At 48.3% G+C, this 24,779-nt stretch overlaps 1 protein-coding gene across 10 annotated transcripts in view; it reads left to right on the plus strand.

Annotated features, from left to right (window-relative positions):
- Positions 1–24,779, plus strand: part of FRMD4A (FERM domain containing 4A) — a 609,192-nt gene that overhangs the window by 438,047 nt on the left and 146,366 nt on the right. For all 10 annotated transcript variants that reach the window (XM_032880949.1, XM_032880947.1, XM_032880950.1 and 7 more), the window contains one exon: positions 24,268–24,362. In XM_032880949.1, the coding sequence (XP_032736840.1) occupies positions 24,268–24,362 (95 nt within the window). The remainder of the gene's footprint in view (positions 1–24,267; positions 24,363–24,779) is intronic.

Consider the following 24,779-nt stretch of genomic DNA (forward strand, 5'->3'; position numbering starts at 1 on the left):
GTTTACCAGAGGGAGTTAGAGCTGGCTCAGCACTTGCCAACTGGGGCCCGAGTCATTGCTCTGGTGGTGGTTTCCGCTACTTCCTCATTGAGGTCACCTTAACACATGGGTGACTGCACCTCCCACCCTGGTGAGCCAGGAAACTGTTTGCCAGGGGCTGTGATGGCCTGGGTTTGAGGAGCATTGAGCCAGCTGTCTTTGACATAGCAATCTGGAAAAGCATGCCATCTAAATCTTAAACCCTCTTGTCCTATGAACTTAAAGGAGAAAGAAAAGAGAAGAATGTTAATTGTGCCCAAAGCCAAAATATCTAGGACCTCACTGAAAACCTTAGAACTTGACAACTGTATGTATAGACTCAGATTTATCTCGGTGGCATTTTGGGGCAGGAAACCTATTGGCTGAGATGACCACTGAGGAGGGTCATTTGAAAAGTATTTCCTCAGAAATACAATTCTCCTAGTCTTCTGTCTAGATAGATAACTAAATACGCAGTGACCTCCTCAAAATGTCTTGAGAAGTGGTTCTTCCATTTGGACCCTAAAGTTATGTTAATCATTGTGTTTATCTATTTCATCAATGGATGGCTTTATTCAATGTCATGGTCATGGTCCGTGTTTTGGTATCATAAGGAAAATCGACACTGTCTCCATCTCCTGGGAGCTTGCAGAGTAAAGAATCTAATGCCAATATGGTCAGATACGTAGAAAACAATTCAGAGAAGAAACAACAGGACTAACCAAGAAGCACAGTACGAAGAGATGAGCTTACGAAAGCAGACCGCCATGGTGCCTGGGAGTTCAGAGACATTTCCCATGATGTTCTGAAGACTGGGATAAGCAGAGGAGAGGTTACGATTTCTGGTGGCATTGAGCCTGCTTTCTTCCTCATCCTCTTTAGAGGTGCTCTCTGGGTGGGTTACCAAAGAGACCAGAGACGAACTCCTGACCGCTCTGCTGTGGTCAGAACAGGAAGCAGAATGGAGAGTGAGGAAGTAGACAGGAGGTGCCTGGCGGGTGTGTGTCACCAGTCACATCGGTTGTCGGAGCACCTAGCAGAGAGTGGGATGGGGATTGGAAGGGAAGAAGGCAGGAAGTCACGATTGCAACACACTCACACGTTTCTTACCGGTGGATGCGGGGTTATGCGGTCAAGAGTGGGAGCACAGCTGATGAACATGTGTGTCAGGCTGACATAGGGGTGAGATTAAGGAATAATACTATCCAAGGATGTTAAAAAAAGCAGAAGCTACCCATTTTGACCAACTGTTGGAAAAAGCGCAGTGACTGCAAACACGACCCTCTGATCCTTTGGGATTTTATCTGCATTCCCCACTGCTGGCATTCTGATTTATGGAAATCTCTGAACAGTTTCGTTAAACAGGGTCAAGAATCTTGGCTGGAATTCTTGGATTCTTGGTGTGTGATATGGGGAAGTGGTGATTCAGAGCCCAGCTGGGACTCCAGAATCCCAGTGTCGGGGTCCTTGATATTTGCTGGGCTCAGCCCGCTGTGCCTTCAGAAGTTTCTTTCCAGCTCAGTGACCATATTAAGGGAGAGAGAAAGGAGGCAGTTTTGTTTGTTTAAACTTGTATTTCTAATTTTGGATGGTCCTTTCAAAAGTCCACACCCTTTGAGGAAACCATTCCCTGAACTAGCATTCCCGAAGGTGTGCTCCGTGGAACATGAGGCCCAGAAGTTTGAGGAGAGGGTTCTGTGTCAAGCAAGAGTGAGAACTGCCTTACAGTGCATTCCCGTCTGAGATACGGGCACATTTGCTCTGAAAGTCATTGAGGAGGCTTGCTATAGAGGCACTTAAAGGTTGGTCAGTCTTCCCAGGACTCTGTGTCTAACTGTCGGGGAAATGCCCCATCTGACTCCCCGCCAAGACACCTGTTTTCTCTCAGCACTTAAGTCACAAATGTGACGATCTGGACAAGCCACTTGGCCTTTCTGTGCCTCAGTTTCTCCCACAAAAAGTGTTGATTTCTATACTACTTCTTTTTCCTTTCCCAGAAACTACTGAGATCAAGGAAATGATCAAAATAATAATAATAATAATAATGATGATGATGATGTTTTGAGCCTTTTAGGAAGATGGTGTGGCCAAAATGTCCAATGTCATAAGAGTTCCAAGAAAAACTGATATCCGTTCCTTAAAGAAAAATTCTGTACTGAATTCTCTACTGAGCCCTGTAGCGCTAGTCCATCATAGGCACTCTCTAGATGCTCACTGAATCATTGAATAAAAATAATAATATATAAAGAGTATGTAGTTGTATATTAAAGTATATAATATATTAAAGTTGCAAATATTTACATTGGCAGACACACTACTAAATACATGTGTATGTTTTTACTGATTCTTTATGACAACTCTAGAAACAACCGTTCCTACATCCGTGCTGGTGTTGAGGAAACTGAGTCACAAAGAGTTAATTCCTGAAGGTCACACATCTCCAGGAGTGAAAGAACAGGGCTTAAACCCAAGTTTGTCTGGTCCCAGAGCCCGGCTCTCAGCCATTATATTTGCTGGCATGCTGACTGAGTGAGTTTTGAAAAGAAAGAGACTATGTTTCTTTCAAATTTGTTCTGGTGACCTCCCTCCCAGGCGCCCTCAGCAGCCTGACTCTGTGGTCTGAGATGATGCTCTGTGAACACGGCCACCATGGAGACAATCTGATTGTCTGCGAGTTCCTTTGCCAAAGTGGCACTAAGGAAAAAAGCTGAGCAGAGAAGAATTTGAGAGGTAAGAGTGAGGTCTGTGTAGTCAAGAAGAGAAATGTTAACCCTGTCTGCTTAAAAAGCCATTTGGTGCTCCCTTGAGCTCATGTAAATCACCCCATCTTAATAGCCTTCCTGGAAGTATGTCATACATTAACTTGGGCCCGTCTCTATTCCCTATTCCCCTCCTGTGGCCCCCCATTCCTTTCTCTATTGATGTTCTTTGTAACCCTGAAGACTATTCTCCAGACCAGAAATTTCAGGCACATCAATTTAGTCTCCTATATGCCCTGGGGGATGAAGTCGAGCTTTTCAAAAGTTTTCTTTTTAATGTCAAGCTTTCAAATTCTGGTACCCTTTGACTATTCAAAAATTAATACTTGGAGTTGCTGAAAGAAGCCTCAGGGGTAAGAGGTTTGGTAACTCCCCGTTTTTCTTCCTGGAGAAGAGGACGGGGGTTGAGCTCATGTCTGCAGGCAGAGAGTTATATTTTAAGGAAGACTAAACGAATTTGTGTCCAGAGACTGGTTTCTTAAGAGAACCGGCTCTGCTGCCTCAACACTTGGTATTTTTCGAACCAGCTTCCACATCCTCACGGAGGAGAACTTCCTACTTTGGGTTTGACGTGTAAGCACACAGTGCCCACTTTCGTGTCTGAGCATCTGTCTGAAAAATCCCTTGACCAGGGGCTTGGAGGTCGGGGCGGGCGGGAGGGAGGGACTGATTCTTCGTTGTGCATTCCTTTTACTGTGTGTGCATCATGTCCACCTTTCCGTTTCAAAAAGCAAAGTTTGTAAGTAATCTTGAACAGCTTTATTGAGGCATAATTGACATTTATCAAAATGTGCATATTCAAAGTGTGTAATCTGATTGTTTTGATGTATGTATACACCCTGGGAACCATCAAAAAACCCTAGCTCATTCTGCAGCCACAGCCAACAAGCATGTCTCCCTTGGGCCCACCCAGCGCCCCCAGACACCCTGCTTGATGAAGCTGACGGACCCCAGACCCGGCCTTGCAGACCATGGATGGCCGGGCCAGCAGATTATCACAGCATGCTCAGAAGCTCTCTGGAAACCACATTAGAAATTTTTAGGGGCTCTGTAAAGGAAAGGCAAGCATTTTTTTTTACTTCTCCATGCCTTTACCCCCAGACTCGAAGCTGGGGTGTTCCGGTCTTGAATGCAACACACAGCACTGTCCAGGCCTTGAAAAGCTGGCAGGGACTCTGAGGGTGAGGAGTGAACCATTGGCCGCTTGTAATCTGGGTTCTAGAGCACACTCAGCACGGGGGAGCCTTTCACTTCCTCACTGGCACCAAGTCAGGAAGACGGGCAGGAAGAGTCCTAGGATTGAGGCATTTCAGCAGGAACCAAACCCAAAATAAATGCTGAAGAGAGGGCACAGACAGGAGGGCAGGGGTGGGCGTTGGGGGGTGGACACCAGAGCACAAGTCAGTGCAAGAATTAGACCTGCTCTGTTTCCCAGACTGTCCCATGGAGCGCTCCACCTTTACTCCCTCATATTGCCGAGGTGCACAGACAAGAAAAAAAAAGTAAAAATTACCAAGGTTCTGTTACTTTTAAAATGTTGAGTTATGAAACTTTTATTTCAAACATACCCACTTTATTCATACATCTGACATACAAAGGCCGTTATTTGAAATCCAAACATAGGGATGCCTGAGTGACTTAGTCGGTGAAGTGTCCACTTTTGGTTCAGGTCATGGTCCCAGGGTCCTGGGATCAAGTCCCACATCAGGCTCCCTGCTCAGTGGGGAGTCTGCTTGAGATTCTCTCTCTCCCTCTCCTCCTGCCCCTCCCCTACTCATGGTCTCTCTCAAATAAATAAATAAAATCTGGAAAAAAGAAAAGAAAAGAAAAGAAATCCAAGCATAAAAGGTTATATACGGGGGCGCCTGGGTGGCTCAGTTGGGTTAAGCCTCTGCCTTCAGCTCAGGTCATGATCTCAGGGTCCTAGGATCGAGACCTGAGTCGGGCTCTCTGCTCAGCAAGGAGCCTGCTTCCCCCTCTCTCTCTGCCTGCCTCTCTGCCTACTTGTGATCTCTCTCTGTGTGTCAAATAAATAAATAAAATCTTAAAAAAAAAAAAAAAGGTTATATACCCCACATTGAAGAGCGTGGACATCCTTTGTCACAGATTGAGTACAACCCACCAACATTCGTACAGCTTTGTCTGCATCCTATAGTTTTGTTAAAACTTCATCCAAGGCATGCACATAACCTGTTGGAATTACCAGGTACCCTGTACCCTTTGTGTTATGTAACATAACATCTCCTCCGTGAAGATGCTAAGTTTGTTCCTGTGGCTCACTCTTCAATTGTCGGGGTTATGATTTATTCAGAAAGAAATGGATAAAGGTAAACTGAGGGTCAGAACTTTTGCCCAGTCCTGTGTTAGTTAAAACTGAAAGACAGAGTCTGGGATGCATGAAGAACAGGGGTGCTGCTTTGAGCAACACGTATATGACGCTTGGTCCGCAGTCCAGCCCGGCAGGAAATGTGACCTAGTGTCTCAAGTCACTAAGGGTTGCCTTTCAGGACTGCTTTTATTAAAAAAAAAATAAATTTTAAAAAATTCCATGGTTTTCAGATTCAGTTTTAACAGCATGAAATAAGGGAAGCCCTTGGTTCCTGAAATGTCGGTGGGCTATAAACAAAGGTCAGATTCTTAGGGGAACTGGTGTGTTCTCTCCACAACTGGACTTCAGGGTTTGTTGAGAATCTTTAGTTCTGACATTTTTAATACGCTGCTTGTGTGAAACACTGGAGTGAAGGATGAGGCAGTAGGAAAAGAATAAATGCTAGAATTCTGAATTTGTGATATATGGAAAAAGACCTGTAGGTTTGTGTGTTTTCCCTCCATGTCTTCTTTAGATCTTTAGATCAGTTTTTATAAAACTGCACTGATTTAATTTTCCTTCAACTGTAATAGACTCAATACCTTGTTTAATAGGTACAGAATTTCAGTGTCACTGAATGAGACGAGCTCTGGAGATTGATTGCACTGCAGTGTAATTGTTCTCAACCCTGAGATAGTAAATTTGGTGGTATGTCTTACCACATGCAAAAAAGCCGCAGCCTTCTTAGAAAGCATCTGGGTTGTCAAAACCTTCTTAGTGAGGGAATTCTTCATGCCCGTGTTAATTTCTTCTCAGAATTTCACGTCATCCCCTCTTCGGGGAAAGAAAGAGGTACTGAACACCACCGGTACAATTCGCTGTTATAAACACTAACAGGCTTGAAGAGTAGCCCTGCTTAACATTCTCTGACCCCCTGATGCTCAAAAAGAGGAGGAGGCAGCAGCTCCCCAGAGGCTCTGAGGCCCCATGGTTGGAGTTCAGGCCATCTTTCCTCCAGACTTAGCCCCTGAAAGTGACCAGATTGCCCAGGAGGGTGCTCCTGGAGAAAGGCAGGAAGTCCAGAGGGGAGCTCTGCCTCTCCTGTTGTTGAACCAACTCCCAGGAAAGGAGAGTGGCCAGGAGATGCTTCTGGAATAGGGATGTCAGGGAAGGTCATGGTCAGAGACCGCTGCTGCCTCTGCTTCCTCCACTCACTGTCCCTCCAGAAAGCACAGAAGATTCCTGTTGGGTCCTGCCCTCTGACTTTCTGGAACGTTCCACTTAGAGCTGGAAGCTCAGACCTTGGCCAAACTATGGGTTCGTGGTTTTTTGTTTCATTTCTTCCCTGCAAACAGCACCGGAAGCACCGAGTTACAGCCTCCCTGGGTAAAGAGACGAGATCTAGAGTCTGCCTGCCTGGGTTTGAAGCCCCAGGTACCCTGTGATAGGTGTGGGACCTTTGCTGTAGGAATAACAGTGACAATAGCACTTGTCTCATGGGGTTGTTGAGATGAACTACGGAGGTGTGTATATCAATGAGCACTTCTGATGACCTTGGGAGATGCTAGACACTGTTATAAGGCTTTACCTGTTGTCAGGACTTTAACCCTCACCACATGAAGATGAGTAAGTGCTGTTATATATCAAGAGGTCCATCTAACTCGTCAAGGCCCTGCAGCCCCAGAACCAGGGCTATCAGCCACGCAGCCTGTGGCGGGGCACCCATGGTGTTGGGAGTTGGGACTGCTTCCTTGTGGGTTCCTGTCACAGAGCTCCGTGCCTGGCACATGGCTCAGCACAAAGTGGGTGCTCTATGAACGCCACACTGTGTTAGGGGAGCGTATGTGTGAAGACAGTCTATAAACTGAAAGGTATCAGGATTCTGATAACACTACAGGTAAACGTCCCCCCAACTCACTGTTTCTTCCTTTAGAATCTCAATCCCAGCTTCTCATTAGAATCAGCCAGTTCCTGGGCCCCTCCAAGACCCATTCAGTCAGACTCTCTTGATGGGGCCCAGGCAGCTCTGGCTTTTCAGATTTCCCAGGCGAGCCTCACGTGCAGCCAAGGCTGGAAATCACTAATTGAGAAGAATATCCCAGGTGATTTTTCTGCCCACATTTCCTGCTTCCTGTTCTAGAACCTCCAAACCTGAACAAAGCACCAGGTTCTGTTGGGGAACAGATCTGGGGAGTATGGTGGCTCGTCCTTGAGGGCATTTTAATCAAGTAGTTGGAAAGGCCAGCCTGGGCTATATCTCCGAAGAGATGTGGAGGGAGCGGTCAGAAGTGTGCAGGGAGGGAATCGGTGTCCAGGCTTACTCTCCGGGGAGCCCCATGGCAGAATTGGTTCTTGTAGTCTGAGGTGTCCTCTTACATGCACTGGAGTAGAAGTCAGGCCCGGGTTTTGCTTTTGCTTTTGCTCTGTTTCATTCTTCCCTCTGCTCTCCGACTGAGGAAGCGAAAGTCTTAGAAGGTATGCATCAAGAGGAGACTTTCCATGGGCTCAGCTAAGAAGGTCTGGGGGTAGCAGGCTTAATGAATTCTGATAAAGTTGCACATCCACCCACACCAGGACCATCCAGTGGACATCAACCCCAGTGAATGCCATCATGTTCCTTGGTCATGACAATCTGGGAAGCTCCTAGGCAAAGAAGGCAGCCTGGGATGAGGACGTTGACAGAAGTTGGGGTGTGGCAGGGGAAGTGCAAAGAGAAAGTGTGAAGGGAATTAACAGGCATTCTGTCATAACCATGTGTCAAGAACTGAATTGCATTTTGCACATATGGTCTTATTTCATTTTCACAACATTTAGAAGGTCAGCAGTATTAAACCCATTTCACAGAGTGAAAAGCTAAAGCTAAAGCTCTGAGAAATGAAGCTACTTGTCTGCGATCACACAACAGTTCATGAATCCCGATTCTGATCCAGATGTCTGACCCAGTCCCCTCTTATTTCTTAGCCGGGGTCATCCTGGGTCCTTAAGGCCCAGATCAGTGCCCAGGACTCCAGCTGGAAGCTCATGGGGTCAGTTTCATCCAGAGAGGCTCTACTGGGGGATCAGAGAAGACATGTTTGGTCTAAAAACCTAGCAGGCTGAAAGCGAGGGTCCCACCTCTCTCATGCCTCTCTGTTCATCTGAGAAGTGTCATGTGGAAGGGCATAGGTCTGGAGTAATTTTTAAAAAATCAAAAGTCGCTAGGATACGTGGGTGGCTCAGTTGTTTGTGCATCCGGCTCTTGGTTTCAGCTCAGGCCATCAGGCCACGATCTCACGGTTGTGGAATCAAGCCCCAAGTCAGGCTCCACGCTCAGCAGGGAGTCTGCTTGAAGATTCTCTCCCTCCGCCCCTCCCTTAGCTCACATGCTTATGTGCACATGCTCTCCCCCTCTCAAATAAGTCTTTAAAAATATAAAAATAAGTAAAAAATCAAAAGCCACAATACTGAGTGCAGATGTACACGCATGTGTGTGCGTATGCACACGTTCACACTTTGTATGACCCTGACCATGAACTTGCAGGGTGAGCCTTTCCTTTTGGCATCTTACGAAGTGTTGCATGGCAATGCTGGAGTCATGTTTCTTCGGAGCCTCCCACTGGTTCTGCACAGGACGAGAAGAGGTGAAATCGAGCAGTGGGAAATCAACTATATTCCTAACCCCTCTGCTCTTAGAAGCACAGAACTCTGGGGTCCGCAGAGTCAGGACCAGCACCTGGAACTCACTCTGAGCTGGGCCCGGGACTCATTCTACCCCAGCCGGGCTTTAGAGAAGCTCTGGGAGGAAAATGTGTTATATTTGCATTGTTTGTTTCACCTTCTCATTCTGATGCTACGGCTGAGTTGAATCCTTTTGATTTCTTTGATGGAGACATTCAGAGAAGCTTTGAAAGGCAGCAGCCCAGACAACAAAATCTCCTTTGTGCCAGTGACAGGGGCCTTCGTCTGACCCTTCCCTCCTACAAGTGAAGGAAAGAGGGTCCGGGAGTGACAGCTCCCTGCCCAAAGGACACTCTGCCTAGCAACCAGTGACACTTGCCGCCACGGGGTCACAACCCATGATGGTCTCTCTCTCTCCAGACTGACACACTATTATGAATGTAAAGCATATTGACTGTGCTCTGGAAAGGAGAACACGAGGACGAGCTGGAGGAGTGCGGGCAGGTCCCCATCTGAGCCGTTGCTGGACACAGACCTCAGCGACTGGCGGGTTCAGAGGGTTCCCCACACCACACATGCATCCTCTCACTGAAAGTCTTCAAGTGAGATGTTGCAGGTGGCCCGGCCACGTCTCCGATTCAGTTTGATGAAACAATTTTGACATGGAGAAACAGGCAGGTGGCAAAAGCAGGCTGGGATGAGTACCTTGTCCTGACTTTTCTTTATTCCCACTGCCACACCTCCCCGTTTGCTCAGCTCCACTTTGTAAGGGTGCTGGGGGCTAGCAGGCCTCTAAGCCGGACCTTCTCTCGAAGAGTCCTGCCTCTGACTTTGGGACACACTTGAATTTGGTGGGCATTTGAACCAGGAGAAGAGATGAACTCACCCAGGAATCGTGTGAAGACTGAGGGGGATTTGACCTGGGAATTGAACCCAGGGGAACGCTTCTCATCTCCCTGCCTCCCTGCTCACTCATTCATGCGTTCTTCCATCCATTCGTGGAGACTTTTACCCCTGGCCATGTAGGCCGAGCTTAACAGAAATGAGCATGCAACACCATTCCTGTTCCCAGGGGGTGGTCATTCCTGGAAAGACAGATGTGAACAAAGATGAAAGTATCGGGGGGTGGGGGGCAAGCACGTCAGGAGAGGGTACCTCCCTGAGCAGAGCCAGCCATGGAGCCACTGGGGCAGCAGGGCAGGCACCGGAGGGAGGGGTGTGAGATGGCGACAGCTGTCTGCACGGGGGTCAGCACGCAGGGTCCCCAGTGAGAAGTGATCTGGGCAGTACACAAAGAGCAAGAGGCCTGGGGGCTGCAGGAGCAGATGTGTAGAGCTGAGCTGGGCTGTCAAGAGCCGAAGCAGGTGGGAGCAGAGAGACCCCTTCTCCCTCCTGCTCTTGCACCCGCCAGAACCTCCCCTCCCCCCCCCCCCCCCCCCCCGCCCTGGCCATCTCTTAGGGGTGGGGCTTGTAGACCTGCCCTAGCAAAAGGGCGGACCCAGGCCATTCCCTGCCTCCTGGCCTATGACCAGGGCTCCCTTCCATCCCACTGGGATCCAAGAGCACTTGACTCAGTCCACCTGCTTTCACTTTCTTGTTTTTCTGAACACAAGTCCTTCCTCTCATCTTAGAGGTCTGAAGGAGGCTGTTTTCGCTTTGCCTAGGTGGGGACTGACTTTGCATTTCTTAGGCGGTTTGGCTTTTACATCAAGACAAAATGTCCATGCAGAGCTGCTAATGTCTAATATTAGCATGTGTTTAAAACCTAACAAAATACTGCCTCCAAAATTTCTGGCCAGATTCACTTATGACAATATCTCAGGCCTCTCCCAGAAGGAATATACCACCCAGTTGCGAGAAGAGGCTTTATAAAGTCTGCTCTGAGCAACAGAGCCGATGCACGGTGCCTTGTCCTGGGCCTCATCAGAAGCTAAACCTGGAAACATTTCAAGTGAGCTGCATTTCTTCCAGTGGCCTTTATGTGCAGGACCGTACAGCAAATTCCTTCTCTGGTGTACTCCTAGGGAAGGAAGTGTGTGGGACCTTGGCCGGCTCCCTGAACCTGCTGATGAACTTGCCTGGGTGACCATGTCAAGTCTGCTGGTGGCTGGAGTTAGTTTATCTCCTGTGCTTGATCCTCTGCCTTGGCCTCTGTTGTCTACATGTCCTTAATGCCCCCGATTTTATACCATTTAAAATCTTATAAGCCTCCTCTAGACCTGGAAGTGGTGGTGGGCAGGGGGGGTGGTAAATAATAAAATAATATTTTTGATCTGAGAACAAGGATATTACAAACGCACAATTTTTCTTTGGACCCTGCGGCAGATCATCTGTTCTCATCCACTTAATTAGCACGAGGAAGGGGGGCGGGCTGCGGTGCCTTTGGCATCGCTGCTTGTCTGACTTTAATGAAACTGCTTTTCAGGAACAAATATTTTTCAGCCAAGTTGCTCTTGGCCTCCCAGGACACCCGTACCTGCACTTTTTCGTCGCTCCTACCCCCCGGGGAGGACCATTTTAATCATATTGAAAATGACATCATCAGCAGAGCTCAGTCTCTCTCTCCAGCATGTACCTGCCAGCAGTTTGCAGGAGTGATGGGGGAAGGATCTACAGGGAGGAGGCTCGGGGAACTTCCAAATTAAAATGCTGACAAACAATGGAAAGCCAGTGCCTTGTCTCCAAGCATCTCACCGGAGCTGGAGAGACGCTTCTTTTTCTTCTAGCTGATAAGTGTCATTTTAGCCCTGGAGAAGCTGGAGGCGGGGACAGATGGGATGGGGTCAGGTAGGCAAGTGAATGGAGGCGGGTATTACTGAGTGGACACAGGGAGCAGAGAAGGTGTGCTATTTAGGGCAAGTCTCCCCAGGTAAGTTGCATTCTGCCGGAAGTCGTCTGCTTTCTGTTCTCCTTACTGTGTAGTGATGATTTATTCATGGTTCCTGACATGAAGGGTGTGGTGGTTCAATCAGAGGATTGAGATTCTGATCAGAGAGGGTTTCTTGGCGATGTGATGAGCAGTTCGGTAATTTTTGTGGGGATTCAGTGACTGGTCAGAGGAGAAGAGGGGAGCCTGCTTTTCTCAAGCACCTTTCATGCACCAGGCACTTTCTAAACAGTCATGTCTTGAGCCTCACAACTGCTCTGAGGTAGATACTGCTGTCCCCATGTTTCAAAGAGGAAGTAAATGCCGAGCAGCCACACGCGCGGGGTAAACTGTGTTTCCAAACCCTGTGGTCTGACTACAAGCCCACTGCCCCGATATCATGAAGGAACACTTAACGTTACCCCCTGCAGACTCCCCCCCACACACCCTACTAGAAAGCAGGTCACCTTGTTTGAAGGCCAGCCATGCCCAAGGCAGAGGACAGCAGGTGCCACCTCTCCTCTCCATGACACTAGAAAGGTAGCAGATCAATTCCCTGTCCCTGCAAATGGCTCTACCTCTCCTATTCCTCTCTGCCCCGTGGCCATATAGTGCCTTCACTCACGGCCCTCCTGAGAGCTCCAGGCTCCTGCCGACTATAAAAGTGATGGTTGGAATGACTGAAGCTGGCCTGAGACTTCGCACCACTCAGAGCACCAGCCTCAAAGATCCAGTTCCACGCACTCTTGAACATCGCTCTTCTCCACACTTCCCTGAGCATCAAGCAAAGTGAATAGGTCCGTGTGCTATGTCACAAAACCTCACAAAACCCAGTTCGAACTAGGTCCTGGTACCATTTGGCCGACTGGAAAAGTAACTAATCTGCCCGTTGGTCCTGGAGAAAACTCACTCTGCCTTCCAGTGACTCTATGGACAGTTTACACCCCAAATCGTGATTTATCACCCACAGTAGGACCAGAGGGGGTCATGATGGAACTGTAGAGCAGGCTTCTTTTTAAAGGAAAAACAATACAAGTGGTAGACATAATGTTTACATGGAGCTTGAATCCCAGGAACCTTGGCGTCCCACTCTTTGCTAGAAAATACCTCAGAGTTGGGAGTGCAGACTTGACAGCCCTCCCCGGTACAGCCAAGCTGACGACTACGGGTCTGTGTTTTCGCCTCCATGAAACAGTTATCATTTCATTACTGCAGAGAGGCTGCCAAGGAGAGCCACCCTGGAAGAACAGCCCTTGTGACATTGCTGTGAGCGGGCTGGCGTCGGCGGCGGGGATCAGCAGGCGCTCCCTAATGAACACCTGCCCGCCCGCCCAGAGTCCCAAGGGGGGCGGAGCCTGAATAAAGCGGGCTCCCCACGGCCGGCTGGCAGAAGCACTTTGCATTTCTGGAGGAGCAGTAATTATGTACGCCTGTCAAAGCCTTCCCATTGGGCATCATTCAAATGCATGGATGAGAAAGACGCAGCTCCCCAGACGGATAGCAGCCCCAACTTTTCTGAGCCTGAGACCAGGCTGTCTCTCAGCGACATGTGGAAGAAACCATGTGGAAGTAAGAGGAAGAGAACAAGGGAATAAAGTAGTATTGTAGAAAGAAGGCTATCCGGGCAGTACACAGAGGTGGAGGGCCAACCAGGAAGCCAAGACGGCTGTTCCCAGAGTCCCCATCTCCAGGTTCCATGGCAGAGGCTGTTGGCAGGAGAGGGAACAGGAAGGAGGGGGAGGGAGGCCAGTACAGGAGCCGGTTGTGACCTAGTTGGCGTCAGGGAGAAGTCAGGGTAGGAGGAAGAGGGGCACCGAAATAAGGGTTAGGAGCACAGACAGGATGCATCCCTTCTTGGGATTACAGGTCATGTTGCCAAAGTCTGTATCATGGCATCCTCTTGAAACCAGGTGACTCTGTCACATCTGAGCTTGTGACATCTGGCCCCAGCTAGCTCGGTGCAGCAACACCATCTCTGCCTGGCGGATCTGTGCTGGAGAGAGTGTGTGGGTGTCCCCTCCAGTGGTCTGCTTCCCTGCCAGGCTGCTGTAACAGTCAGCCACGCGACCCTTCGGTCTGTCCCTGTCTGCCACTGAGAAACCGCATTAGGCACGTGCTGCGTGTCGGGCAGTGCGCTGGGGTGCAGGGTACACTGTTTCATAAAACCCGATCCCTGCCCTTTAGGAACTTCTCGTCTGGCAAGATTCTATTGCATTTGGAAAAAGCCGCACAGTCCCTTCCTGATTGCACTGTTACTTGCTGGATCCCTGCCCAGTCATTAAAGCCAAAGCTTTGGAGTCACTCACAGATGTAAGCTCTGCATGTACCCTGTGTCCTTGGGGGGACTGTGACCTCAGGCACACTAACACTTGTAAGCCCCTGTGTCCTCCTCCAGAAACTACTGCAGGATTGTTTTGAAGATTAAATTAGGTGATATAAATGAAGCTTGCAGCCCAGAGCCTGGCAGGGGGAGGCCTGATAAAAAGGACAGTGCTGGGGTGTGGGGGAAACAAGCAGTAAGAGGGAAAGCCGGGGAGAGGCCAGGAAGCCCGGACCAGAGCATAGTGTGCAAATGACCGCTTGCTGCCTGCCAGGACACCTCTTGTCATTTTTTGGTGCTCCCTGCTTCAGAACTTTGCAGCCATTACCGAAACAACCTGTGCAGTCCCTACTACACAGAATCGTGGAAGGGCCCAAGCACTGCACTAGGTGCTTGGACCCCAGCCCTATCTCCTCCATCCTTCTCCACCCCGTGACCCTTCATCTCCTCCCCTCGAAGTTGAGTGGGTTGGGTAAATGGTCTCTCGGACTCTGTATATGAGCCAGCATTCCAGAGTGACCTGCACGGCCTTGCTGTAGGGATAAGATCTGCTGGTTGCTAGTGGTGGGTAGATGGTCAGTTACTCCTCTCTGTGCCTCAGCTTCCTCCTCCCATCAAGTGGGGGTGATCCTGGCATCTACTTCCTGGGCTGCCAATGTGGACTGACCCATTCATTTGTGTAAAGCCCCTCGGGCAGTGACGGGGTAGAGGCCACACCCATAAACGAAGGCTGTCAGTGGTGGCTTGTCTTCTGCAGCTTTGTGGACAAGTTGTGCCCGCTGGTCATTCCTAAACTGGAGATATAACATTTGTCTCGTGTCCTCTCGTGGGTTGGGGTTTAGGCTGGATGGGGACCTCTGAATAGACAGATGCTTTCCCTGGCAGGACCCACTTAAAGATCCCTGCTACCTATCCTTGGGGGGGAGGGGCTGGAAGCCCCCAGGCCCATTGTTCTTCACATCAACCTGCCTAAAGGAGGTGACCTCCCTTTGCCCCTGTCCCAGAGCCCAGGGCCATGCTCGGTGGGCAGGAAGGGAGCTAGCCTCCTAGGCTAATCAGCCAGAGCATCAGGAGGGTGACTGGGAAGGGGAGTGCCGCCAGACCCTTGTCCCCGTGCAGAATGACTTTCTGCTTTCTCTCCCCGTGCAGGATGACATGCTTTCTCTCCATCACTGGTGCCCCCTCCCCAAGAATAATGGACAGCCAACAAGCACTTGCCTAGCTTATTACAGAGGGCCCCCCCCCCAGGGCAGGGGGAGGGCGGGAGACAAACTCCCAGCTGCTCAGGAACACAGTAACAGGCACGGTCTTCAAAGGGGCAGCGAGCTCAGACTTCGTGTATGGGGACCTGCCCTTCCTAACCCCTCTCTCCCTCTAGGTTTCCAGAGGACTTGGACAAAAAGGGCAGACTGACTGTGTTGCATTGTGCTCTTCTGTCACCAACCTGGCAGTGGCCCCTCTTGCAGGGCAGAGAGTCACCCTTTCTTGGGACCAGGGTGCCATGGGGGTTGGGGGTCAGGGCCGGCCAGTGGGTTGGAGCCAGCCCTGGTGGCCCAGTGGTCCCTGTGCGCCTGCACTGCAGGAGAAGCAAATTGTCTAAAAATGGCCTTGGGGAGGATGGGAGGGGAGCGGAGGGATTAGTTTTCAGTCCCTGGGCCCTTGGTTCCTTCGGAAGCACAGATGGGAGTCATTTGATGTTTTAATTCTTTTTAATGCAGTTAATTCAGGGGTGGCAATTTCCTTGATTTAGAATTTGCGAGACGCCACAAGGGAACAATGGATGACCGGGAAGGGTTTGAGGGGAGAGTCCCTCGTGATGAAACCCACTGTGCCATTGACTGACCCAGAGTCAGCTCTAAGACAGAGGCTTCCCCACCTGGACGTTCCTGTATGGCTTTCTTGCCCCCAAAGTCCCCAGTACTGTAAAGAGAGAATTCAAATACTAATGAAAGGCTTTGATCTGAGATCACAAGTTACTCACGGCTCAACCAACCAACCCACCAGTGTGGAGTTTCCTGCTGTTGGGAGCTCTATGTCAGGCACTGTGGAGGGATACCAGATCTTGGGGGTTGTAGTCTGAGCGTGTGTATTTGCTTCCTGAGGCTCCATAACAAATCACCACAAACTTGGTGGCTTAAAATTATAGAAACATTTTCTCACAGCTCTGGAAGGCAGAGCTGGGACCAGGCTGTTGGTGGGCCCCGTGCTTCCTCCTGAGGCTTGAGGGGAAAATCCATCCCTTGCCTCTTTCAGCCTGCCAGTGGTTGCCAGCATCCCTTGATGCCTTTGTCACTTCAGTCTTCACCTGGCTTCACCTGGCCTTCTGCGGTGTGTGAGTCTCTGTGTCACAAATCCCTCTGCCTCTGTCCTGTAAGGATCCATGTGATTCATTTAGGGCCAACTGGATAATTCAGGATAAACTCTTCCTCTCAAGAATCTTAGTCACATCTTTTGTAACGTAGGGTAATACAGGTTCCAGGGATTAGGATGTGGACATAACTTCTGAGGGCCATCATTTAGCCCATTATTGGGTGAACAAATCATGTCACAAAAAATTCGCCATGTCTCTACAGCATTAGCCAAAACATGGAAGCAACTCAAGTGTCCATCAGCAGGTGAAATGGGTAAACAAAATGTGGTCTATCCAGACAGTGGAGTGTTACCGAGCCTTAAAAAGGAAGGATCTTTTGACACCTACTACGAATGGATGAACCTTGGGGATATTATGCTAAACGAAATAAGCCAGACACAAAAGGAGAAAGACTATATAATTGCACTTATACAAGGCACCTGGGGTAGTTAGACACATAGGGGGTAGAAAACAGAATGGTGCCTGCCAGGGGTTAGGGGACGGAAAAGGGGGAGTTGTTTAATGGGTGCAGAGTTTCTGCTTTATAAGAGGAAATGTTCTGGAGATTGGTTGCACAACAATGTGAATATGCTTAATGATACTGAAGTGTATACTTAAAAATTGCTAAGGTGGTAGATTTTATGTTATGAGCATTTTACTACAATTTAAAATTTTTTTAAAGATTTATTTATTTCAGATAGAGAGAGGGGCGGGTAGGGTTGCAGAGGGAGAGAATCTTCAAGCAGACTCCCCACTGAGTGCAGAGCCCAATGTCGGGCTCAGTCCCACCACGCATGAGATCACGACCTGAGCTGAAACCAAGAGTCCGACACTTAACCAGCTGAGCCACCCAGGCACTCTTCTATTTAAAATTGTTTTAATTAAAATAAATTTGCGGGGCGCCTGGGTGGCTCAGTGGGTTAAAGCCTCTGCCTTCGACTCAGGTCACGATCCCAGGACCTGGGATCAAGCCCTGCATCAGGCTCTCTGCTCAGCGGGGAGCCTTCTTCCTCCTCTGTCTCTGCCTGCCTCTCTGCCTACTTGTGATTTCTATCTGTCAAATAAATAAATAAAATATTTTAAAAAAATAAAATAAAAAAATAAAAAAATAGATCCGCCACAACAAAAGAACATGCTAAGGGTGATTGAGGTACATGTGGCAAATGTTATAGAGATTCAGAGTTAAAAGACCATTTGGACATGGCAAGGTCAGGAGGGCTTCCTGGAAGAAGTGGGCCTTGGACAGGGGTAAATTTAAATGGGAAGAGGAAGGTGAGAGCATGCTGTGGGCAAAAGTTTGGAATTAAAATTGAGATTGGTGTTTCCTTTATGCCAAAACAAAAAGATTGAACAGAGATGAGTACTTTTATGGGGAACTGGGTGGAGTGAGTTTGTGTGGGTTAACTGGACCTAGATTCAAAGAGAGACCTGAGATACCAGGCTGGCATTTATAAACCGACATCATTTAGAAGATTCTCCTAATAATTCTGAGGTGAGGTCATGGGAATCTGGAGTAAACACATGAGACCCTTGGTTTGTGCGGGCCACTGTCCAAACACCTTGTGCAGCTCAGTATTAGTTCATTTAATCCTCAGAACAGCCCTGAGAGGTGGGTGTAGTCATCACCCCCATTTTGCAGCTGAGGAGACTGAGGCCCAGAGAGGTTGGGTAAGCTGCCCAAAATTATATAAGAAACTCACTAGATTTAAAAGATCAAGGGGTGGGGAGTGGGGATGCGGAATGGTTGTAAAGCTTTTGAGAATAGGTGCATAGACCTTGAGAAGGTTGGGTACTGTTAGGGAAGGAAGAAACAACATGTAATGATGACATAAAGGTGGAGGTCTTAAGGCAGGAATCCAGTTCATGCACCCACCTGGCCATTTTAGAGATGGCCACTTTTAGGCTCAGGTTGGACAGTTTGTCCAAGAGCATCCGTCTGGGATGTAGCCATGTTAAGTTTAAAGTGGGGGAAGGATATGTGTGAGTGATGGTAAAATATCACATGGGAAACTGGAGAGGAGCCAGGGTGCCACTGGTCATCTGATTCCTCTCCCTGCGCTCCTCCAGAGCAGCTCACAGTGACCATCTGGAAGGATCATCACCTGGGGACATTGCCTAGAGCAGTCCATAGCCCGCCCTCTGTGGGAAGTGTTCTTCTGATCAGATCCCACCTTGGAAGGCAGACCAGGCATGAAACAGGGTCTATTCTGGAAGCCTGTGGTGTGCTGGGTATGAGCACATTTCCCCCTGGAATAGTCCAGAGCCCTGGGGAACTCAAATCTGGGTGGTAGGGCCACACTGCAAGGCCAAAGAGCTACTCTGCCCTTTTCCCCGAAGAATATGACCAAAACCCAGGTTTCTAAGCTCTATAAGCCCCAGCAAGGCCATCCTGCTAGCATCTTATGAAGCTCCCATCAGGCAGCACATTTCGAGTGGGACATTTATAAAGAGATTCTTTTTGTCAAATAGAGGGAGGAGCAAAACTTAGGACAAATGGAAAAAGAATCTGAGAACAGAAAGGAAAATGAAAAGACAGAAGCCATTGAGTGAGGGTAGTTAATTACAGGCCAAGAGAAAATCAGTCTGAAATGTACTGTCCTCGTGGGGCCAAGACAGTGCCCGTGACCCAGAACAGGCTGTTTTGACCTGAGACACGCACACAGCTTGCCCGATGTGTCCCGTAGAACCTGACTGGGTCACCGGCTGCCTTTCTGGCCTTGCTCCCAGCCTGGTCCCTGCAAAGCCTCACAAATGTTTATAGCACAAGTAACCAGCAAACTATAATCAGCAAGATTCTGTAAACATCCCTTCAAAGCACATAATGGCATAAAGCTTTCTGCTTACCCAGCAACTTTCTCTAAATGAGTTTAAGAAATGTTCGGAACAATGTAGTTCATTAATCACTAGCATGTCAAGGTGGGATATTGTCTCCGTTTGCAAGATCAGGAAATCACAGAACTGATGCCTTAAGTAGTTTTTAAACCAACCATACAGAGAATTAAAGAGTCACTGAGACGGTGCCTGAATCAATCAGGACAGGCTAGGTTGGGCTGTGATGACAAACAACCCCATAGGTCACAGTGGCTTAACCGCTCGCACTACACATCCATCAGGCCAGTGAGAGCAGAGCTGTCCCTCCCAGCGATGGGCAGCTACCCGTTGGGCTGTCGCCACGCACCGTGACAGTGGAAGAGAGAGTGTGGCTTTTTGAGGGACACGAGATTCAGGAGTTGTAACATCAGCATCTTCTGCATCTGCTCTCTGCCCCTTCCGTGCCTTTATTTCCCTATTTGTAAATTGCACGTAATAAATTTAGGCTTTTCTTCATTGAGAGTGATGCGTGCAACCCATCATAACGGTCGTATAAAGCAACGGGACTGACCTTTTTCATTTTTTAACCGAAGATAAACATTCAGATAGGTACAATCGTGTACAAGGGTTCATTTGAGATGATAGCTTATTCTGGTGGTGCTGCTGTTGCCTGGTCGATGAGTCACCAAGAAATTTCGTTTTCTTACTATAGACAGCGTTGTGGTTACAGGCTAAATCACAGGGCTCTGTCACCACAGAGAAGCCAAAAAGTCCATCTCCCCGAGGCTCCCAGAGTGGCATCTATTACTCTGGTGATTTCTTCAGCATGTCGAGTCAGTTCTTAAGCTCTGCAGACTCAGAAACATGGTTTTTCATTCTCGGGGGAAGAACTTACCCAAGTTCAAAGTACCAAAGTGTAAATCCGTACTGGGAGTGACCTGGCTTCCGGTAAGTGGCATAGCCCCCACCCGGACAGGGCCCTCAGGGCACGTGATCCCTGACCTCCCACCCAGGAAGGAGAGTCAGCAGGGGCAGGATGGCAGAGGGGGGGATGCTTGTGGCCCGTGAGTCTGGCCTGACTTTATTTTGGAATCCTGGATTTGCTGTGAGAGGGAGGACTGTCTGTCATCTTCAAGCCTCAAAATCTCTACTGGCAAAGAAATGATAGAATCTTATTCTAGATGGTAAGGTGATGGTACTTGAGAGGGCTCAGCACCATGTCTGGGGCATAGCATGGCCTCATTGAGTTCTTCAGAAAGCGCGGCCTTAGGAAAGTTACACAGATGAGCATTTCCTATGACCAGATGAAGTAACCCCCTGCCTCCATGTCTGTCCTTGTAGGAGGCCTTACCGCTGGGGCCCCGGTGTCCGAGGCCTCTTGGCTAAGACCCCATTTGCTTCCTCCTTCATCCCTCACCCCCCACACACCTTCCACTCCCTCCACTCCTTCCACAGAGTGAATAACTATACCAGCCCTGAGAGTAATTCTTTCCCTTTGTGGGTAAGTTTATGTGTCTCTGATCAATCCCATTGAGTTGCTGGCTTTAACATTTAATCTTAAAGGGAAGGAAATCTGATTTCTGTCATTTCCAATTTGGGGCCAGAAACCTCACTGTAAACCCCAAGAACCCACAATAATTACCTAATAGTCACACCTCATTTTATAAAACCAGTTTGACCACCTCCTCCTCCCCGTCTTGTCCCCAGTCCCTATACTTTAAGTGACTTTTGCCACTTGGAAAAAAGGGATCAAATCCATTCTGAGTGCAAAAAATTTATCACAAGTGAGGATTGCTTTTACAAATATGACCCGAGCTTCACAGGCAACCCAAAAGATTATCTAAAACATTTTAAGAATTAGCAGGCACCATAGGAATACTGTGACTACTTGAAAAGCAGTGGCCATCATTTGGATAGATAAAGTATGGCGCATTGAGATTTAAAAGTCGGCCATACCTACCTGACGTTCGGTCACAACATCTGCATTAAATGCTCTGTTTCTGGGCAGCCAGGGACCTCCTGGGGGCGGGGACGGGCCTAGAGGTGGGGCTGAGCCCGCAGCAAACACGGCCTGCACCCCCTCCCTTGGATCTACTTTGTAATTGATTGGTGACATCCTGAGCTGAGCCACGTTTACCCCACCGCAGCCCCCCATGGTAGGCTACCTACCATTTGGAAGGCGGGTCTTACAGAAAATCTCAAATTCCCTGTTGGTTACAGGGATTACATATTCACTTTTTCCCGTTTTAGCATGAGCAGAAGTATGGAACATTAAATGGTGTTAGTTTATCGAGATCAATTCCCCTGTTGATTTCTGGCTTCCAGGGAGAGGTCACTCTGCCCTACCTTCAAACCCAGTCCTATCATTTCCAGTTGTTTTTATTGGTAAACGGATGGCCATGGAGGCCCAGCAGCTGCTTACCTATGAGCCCAGGAGTGAGACAGCAAAGGAAACTATCTGCTTTGGCTTTTTAAAATGAACATAAACTAGTAGTTTGTGCCCCTGATAAGCACTCCTTTTTTTTCCCTAAGATTTTATGTATTTGACAGAGAGAGATACAGCGAGAAAAGGAACACAAACAGAGAGAGTGGGAGAGGGGGAAGCAGGCTTCCCACCGAGCAGGGAGCCTGATGCAGGGCTCGATTCCAGGGACCTGGGATCTTGACCTGAGCCAAAGGCAGACACGTTATGGCTGAGCCACACAGGTGCCCCTGATAAGCACTCCTTATCAGCAGGTGCTATGTGCCACTCATTTCTCTGTGTCCTGCAGTATTGGCTCCTTGCCCTGCCCAGATTAGACGGTCACTAAATAATCGTTGAATTAAAGGGAAATGTACCTGAATTAGTCACTTTGGGCTGCCATTACAAAATATAGCCTGGGGGGCTTGAGCAACAGAAATTTATTTTCTCAGAGTTTTTCAGGCTGGAAGTTCAAGACCAGTGTGCCCACATGGTTAGGTTCTCATGAGGGCCTTCTTCCTGGCTTATAGACAGCCGCCTTGGCCCCGTGTCCTCACGTGGTGGAGAGAGAGAGTGTGAGTGATCTCTCTGATGTCTCTTCTTGCAGGGTCACTGATCCTGTTCGTGACAGCCCTGCCCTCGTGACTTCACCTAACCCTAATTTCCCTCCCAAAGGTCCCATCTCCAAAGGCCACCACAGTAGGGATTAGAGCCTACTGGGTGGCTTGGATCATGATCTCGGGTTCCTGGGATCGAGCCCCATGTCAAGGCTCCCGACTCAGGGGGAGTCTGCTTCTCCCTCTCCCTCACCCAGCTCATTCTGTCTCTCTCAAATAAATTAATTTTTTAAAAATCTTTAAAGAAAGAAATAAAACTGTCCTGTAACTCTTGTCCTGTAACATATCTCATCCATTCTCCTAACAGGGTAACCACTAGAATAGGAAACATACTCAGGAAGGTATATGGATGTGCACAGATGCACACTCACGTTCACACACACAGAAGCAATACACAGATCTTTCTCTTCTGGAACCTTTGTTTTCTCTCTGAGCTTGGAGACCCAGCAAGTACGGTGGAATACTGTAGTTATCGTAAGGACAATTTGTTTGTGGGTACTTGACCTGGAAGCTGGGTTAGAAATAACTACTCCTGTTAGCTCCATGTGTCCCGCAGATGGCCTCACCTCACAGCCCGGCCTTCTGGGGCTACCTCGCTTGTGATTGGCAAAGGTGAACGATGTGTTACCAGTACAGACTTTGACAGTGATTTCATGCCTAAACCCCTGGCATACTCCTTTAGATTGGGAGAGGTGTTTTAAAAAAGAGTTTATGATAAAAACACTCTCACATATTGTTCTTCTCCTAAAATCTTTAAAAAAATATATTTGGGGCTGCTCCTGGGTGGCTCAGTCCATTAACATCTGCCTTCAGCTCAGGTCATGATCCCAAGGGTCCTGGAATCGAGCCCCTCAATGGGATCTCCACTCAGCAGGGACCCTGCTTCTCCTTACCCCTCCACCTGCCTCTCTGCCTAATTGTGATCTCTTTCTTTGTCAAATAAATAAATAAAATCTTTAAAAGCGGGGGGCGGTTGTGCCTGGGTAGCTCAGTGGGTTAAAGCTTCTGCCTTTGGTTTAGGTCATGATCCCAGGGTCCTGGGATTGAGCCCCGCATCAGGCCCTCTGCTCAGCGGGGAGCCTTCTTCCTCCTCTCTCTCTCTCTTTCTCTCTGCCTGCTTGTGATCTCTGTCAAATAAATAAATAAATAAAATCTTAAAAAAAAAAAAAAAAAGAAGGCTGTTCTCCTTTGGAAAGGCAACTGGAGGGTGAATTTGTAATTCTCAATTTCCAGTACCAAGGTTCTTTGGCTTTAATTTTAACATTCCTGGAGGATGGTACTTTTAATGTTTGTATTCAGAATTATGGAGTGGATAGATGGGTCAAGGGCAGAGTCTCTGGAGTGAGGATTCAAATCCCAGTCCCAACACTTGCTTAATCTCTGGTTCCCAGTTCTGGCCCATACAACAGAGTAAGTAGCAGGTGCACGTCCTGGGGCCGTGAGGAGGAGCAGAGATGCTGGGGATTGTAACGTGCTTAGAACAGGTTGTGACATGCAGCACATACTATGTGAATGTATGTCACATGTGTATCCATAAAAATATATTCCTAGGGGCGCCTGGGTGGCTCAGTGGGTTAAAGCCTCTGCCTTCGGCTCAGGTCATGATCCCAGTGTCCTGGGATCGAGCCCCACATCAGGCTCTCTGCTCCGCGGGGAGCCTGCTTCCTCCTCTCTCTCTCTGCCTGACTCTCTCTGCCTACTTGTGATCTCTGTCTGTCAAATGAATAAATAAAATCTTAAAAATATATATATATATATTCCTGTAAGGCATCTTCCTGTTGGTGCAGCATAAAATGTTCTCCTGTGTGGAGAAGAAGAGCTAGATGGTTTGACAGCCCTGCCAAACACAGCAGGTACCATTTGTTCTAGAGCAAACTATTGGGGAAACAAGACGGAAGGTCTCCGCCCGTTCATGGCCCTGTGCTTGGCTTTTTGCTCGGTGGCGTCCTCGTTGTCTACTCCTGTTGGTTTTACAAAAATCATTCATGTACCTAAGTTTTGAGATATCCCATTTTAAAAATTCTATCTTCCTGGGATTGAGTGTCTTAGGAAAAGTCACTTCTACTCACTTGTCCTTTTTCCATCTTACTCTTCCTCCAGCCCAAGCTTTTGGCCAAGGAGCTTCTGGACCTTGTGGCCTCTCACTTCAATCTGAAGGAAAAGGAATACTTTGGAATAGCCTTCACAGATGAGACGTAAGTGCTACCATGGGCCCTCCAAACCCGCAGGGAGAATGAGACCCTGACATTGTGCTGTCCCAGCTGTCAACAGGGCAGTCAGCAGCGGGCCACTTGGGTCATGTGCTACGGGGTCAGTCCAAGTTCATCGTCCGAATTTCAAAGACCTTGTGATCGTGCCTGGAACAGCCAAAGGATATAATTAGGGGGATGCTAATATAAAATTATTAGGTAAACTAGTTCTTAAAATCAAGCAGATTCGTGTTCAGAACTGAAATGTTTATTTTTTTTTTTTTAAGTGGATTTTGTATGGGTTTGTTTCCTATTAAAGTTAAATGAAAACTTCTGGAAATTAAATATTTCTCTCCAATGGTAGAATAACAATAACAGGAAATGAATTTGACGGTAAACTCAAAATGAAAAGTATTTGTGCAG

This window comes from Lontra canadensis, unplaced genomic scaffold, assembly GCF_010015895.1.
Source record: "Lontra canadensis isolate GAN:19392208 unplaced genomic scaffold, GSC_riverotter_1.0 scaffold72, whole genome shotgun sequence".
In the NCBI taxonomy this organism is placed as follows: Eukaryota; Metazoa; Chordata; class Mammalia; order Carnivora; family Mustelidae; genus Lontra; species Lontra canadensis.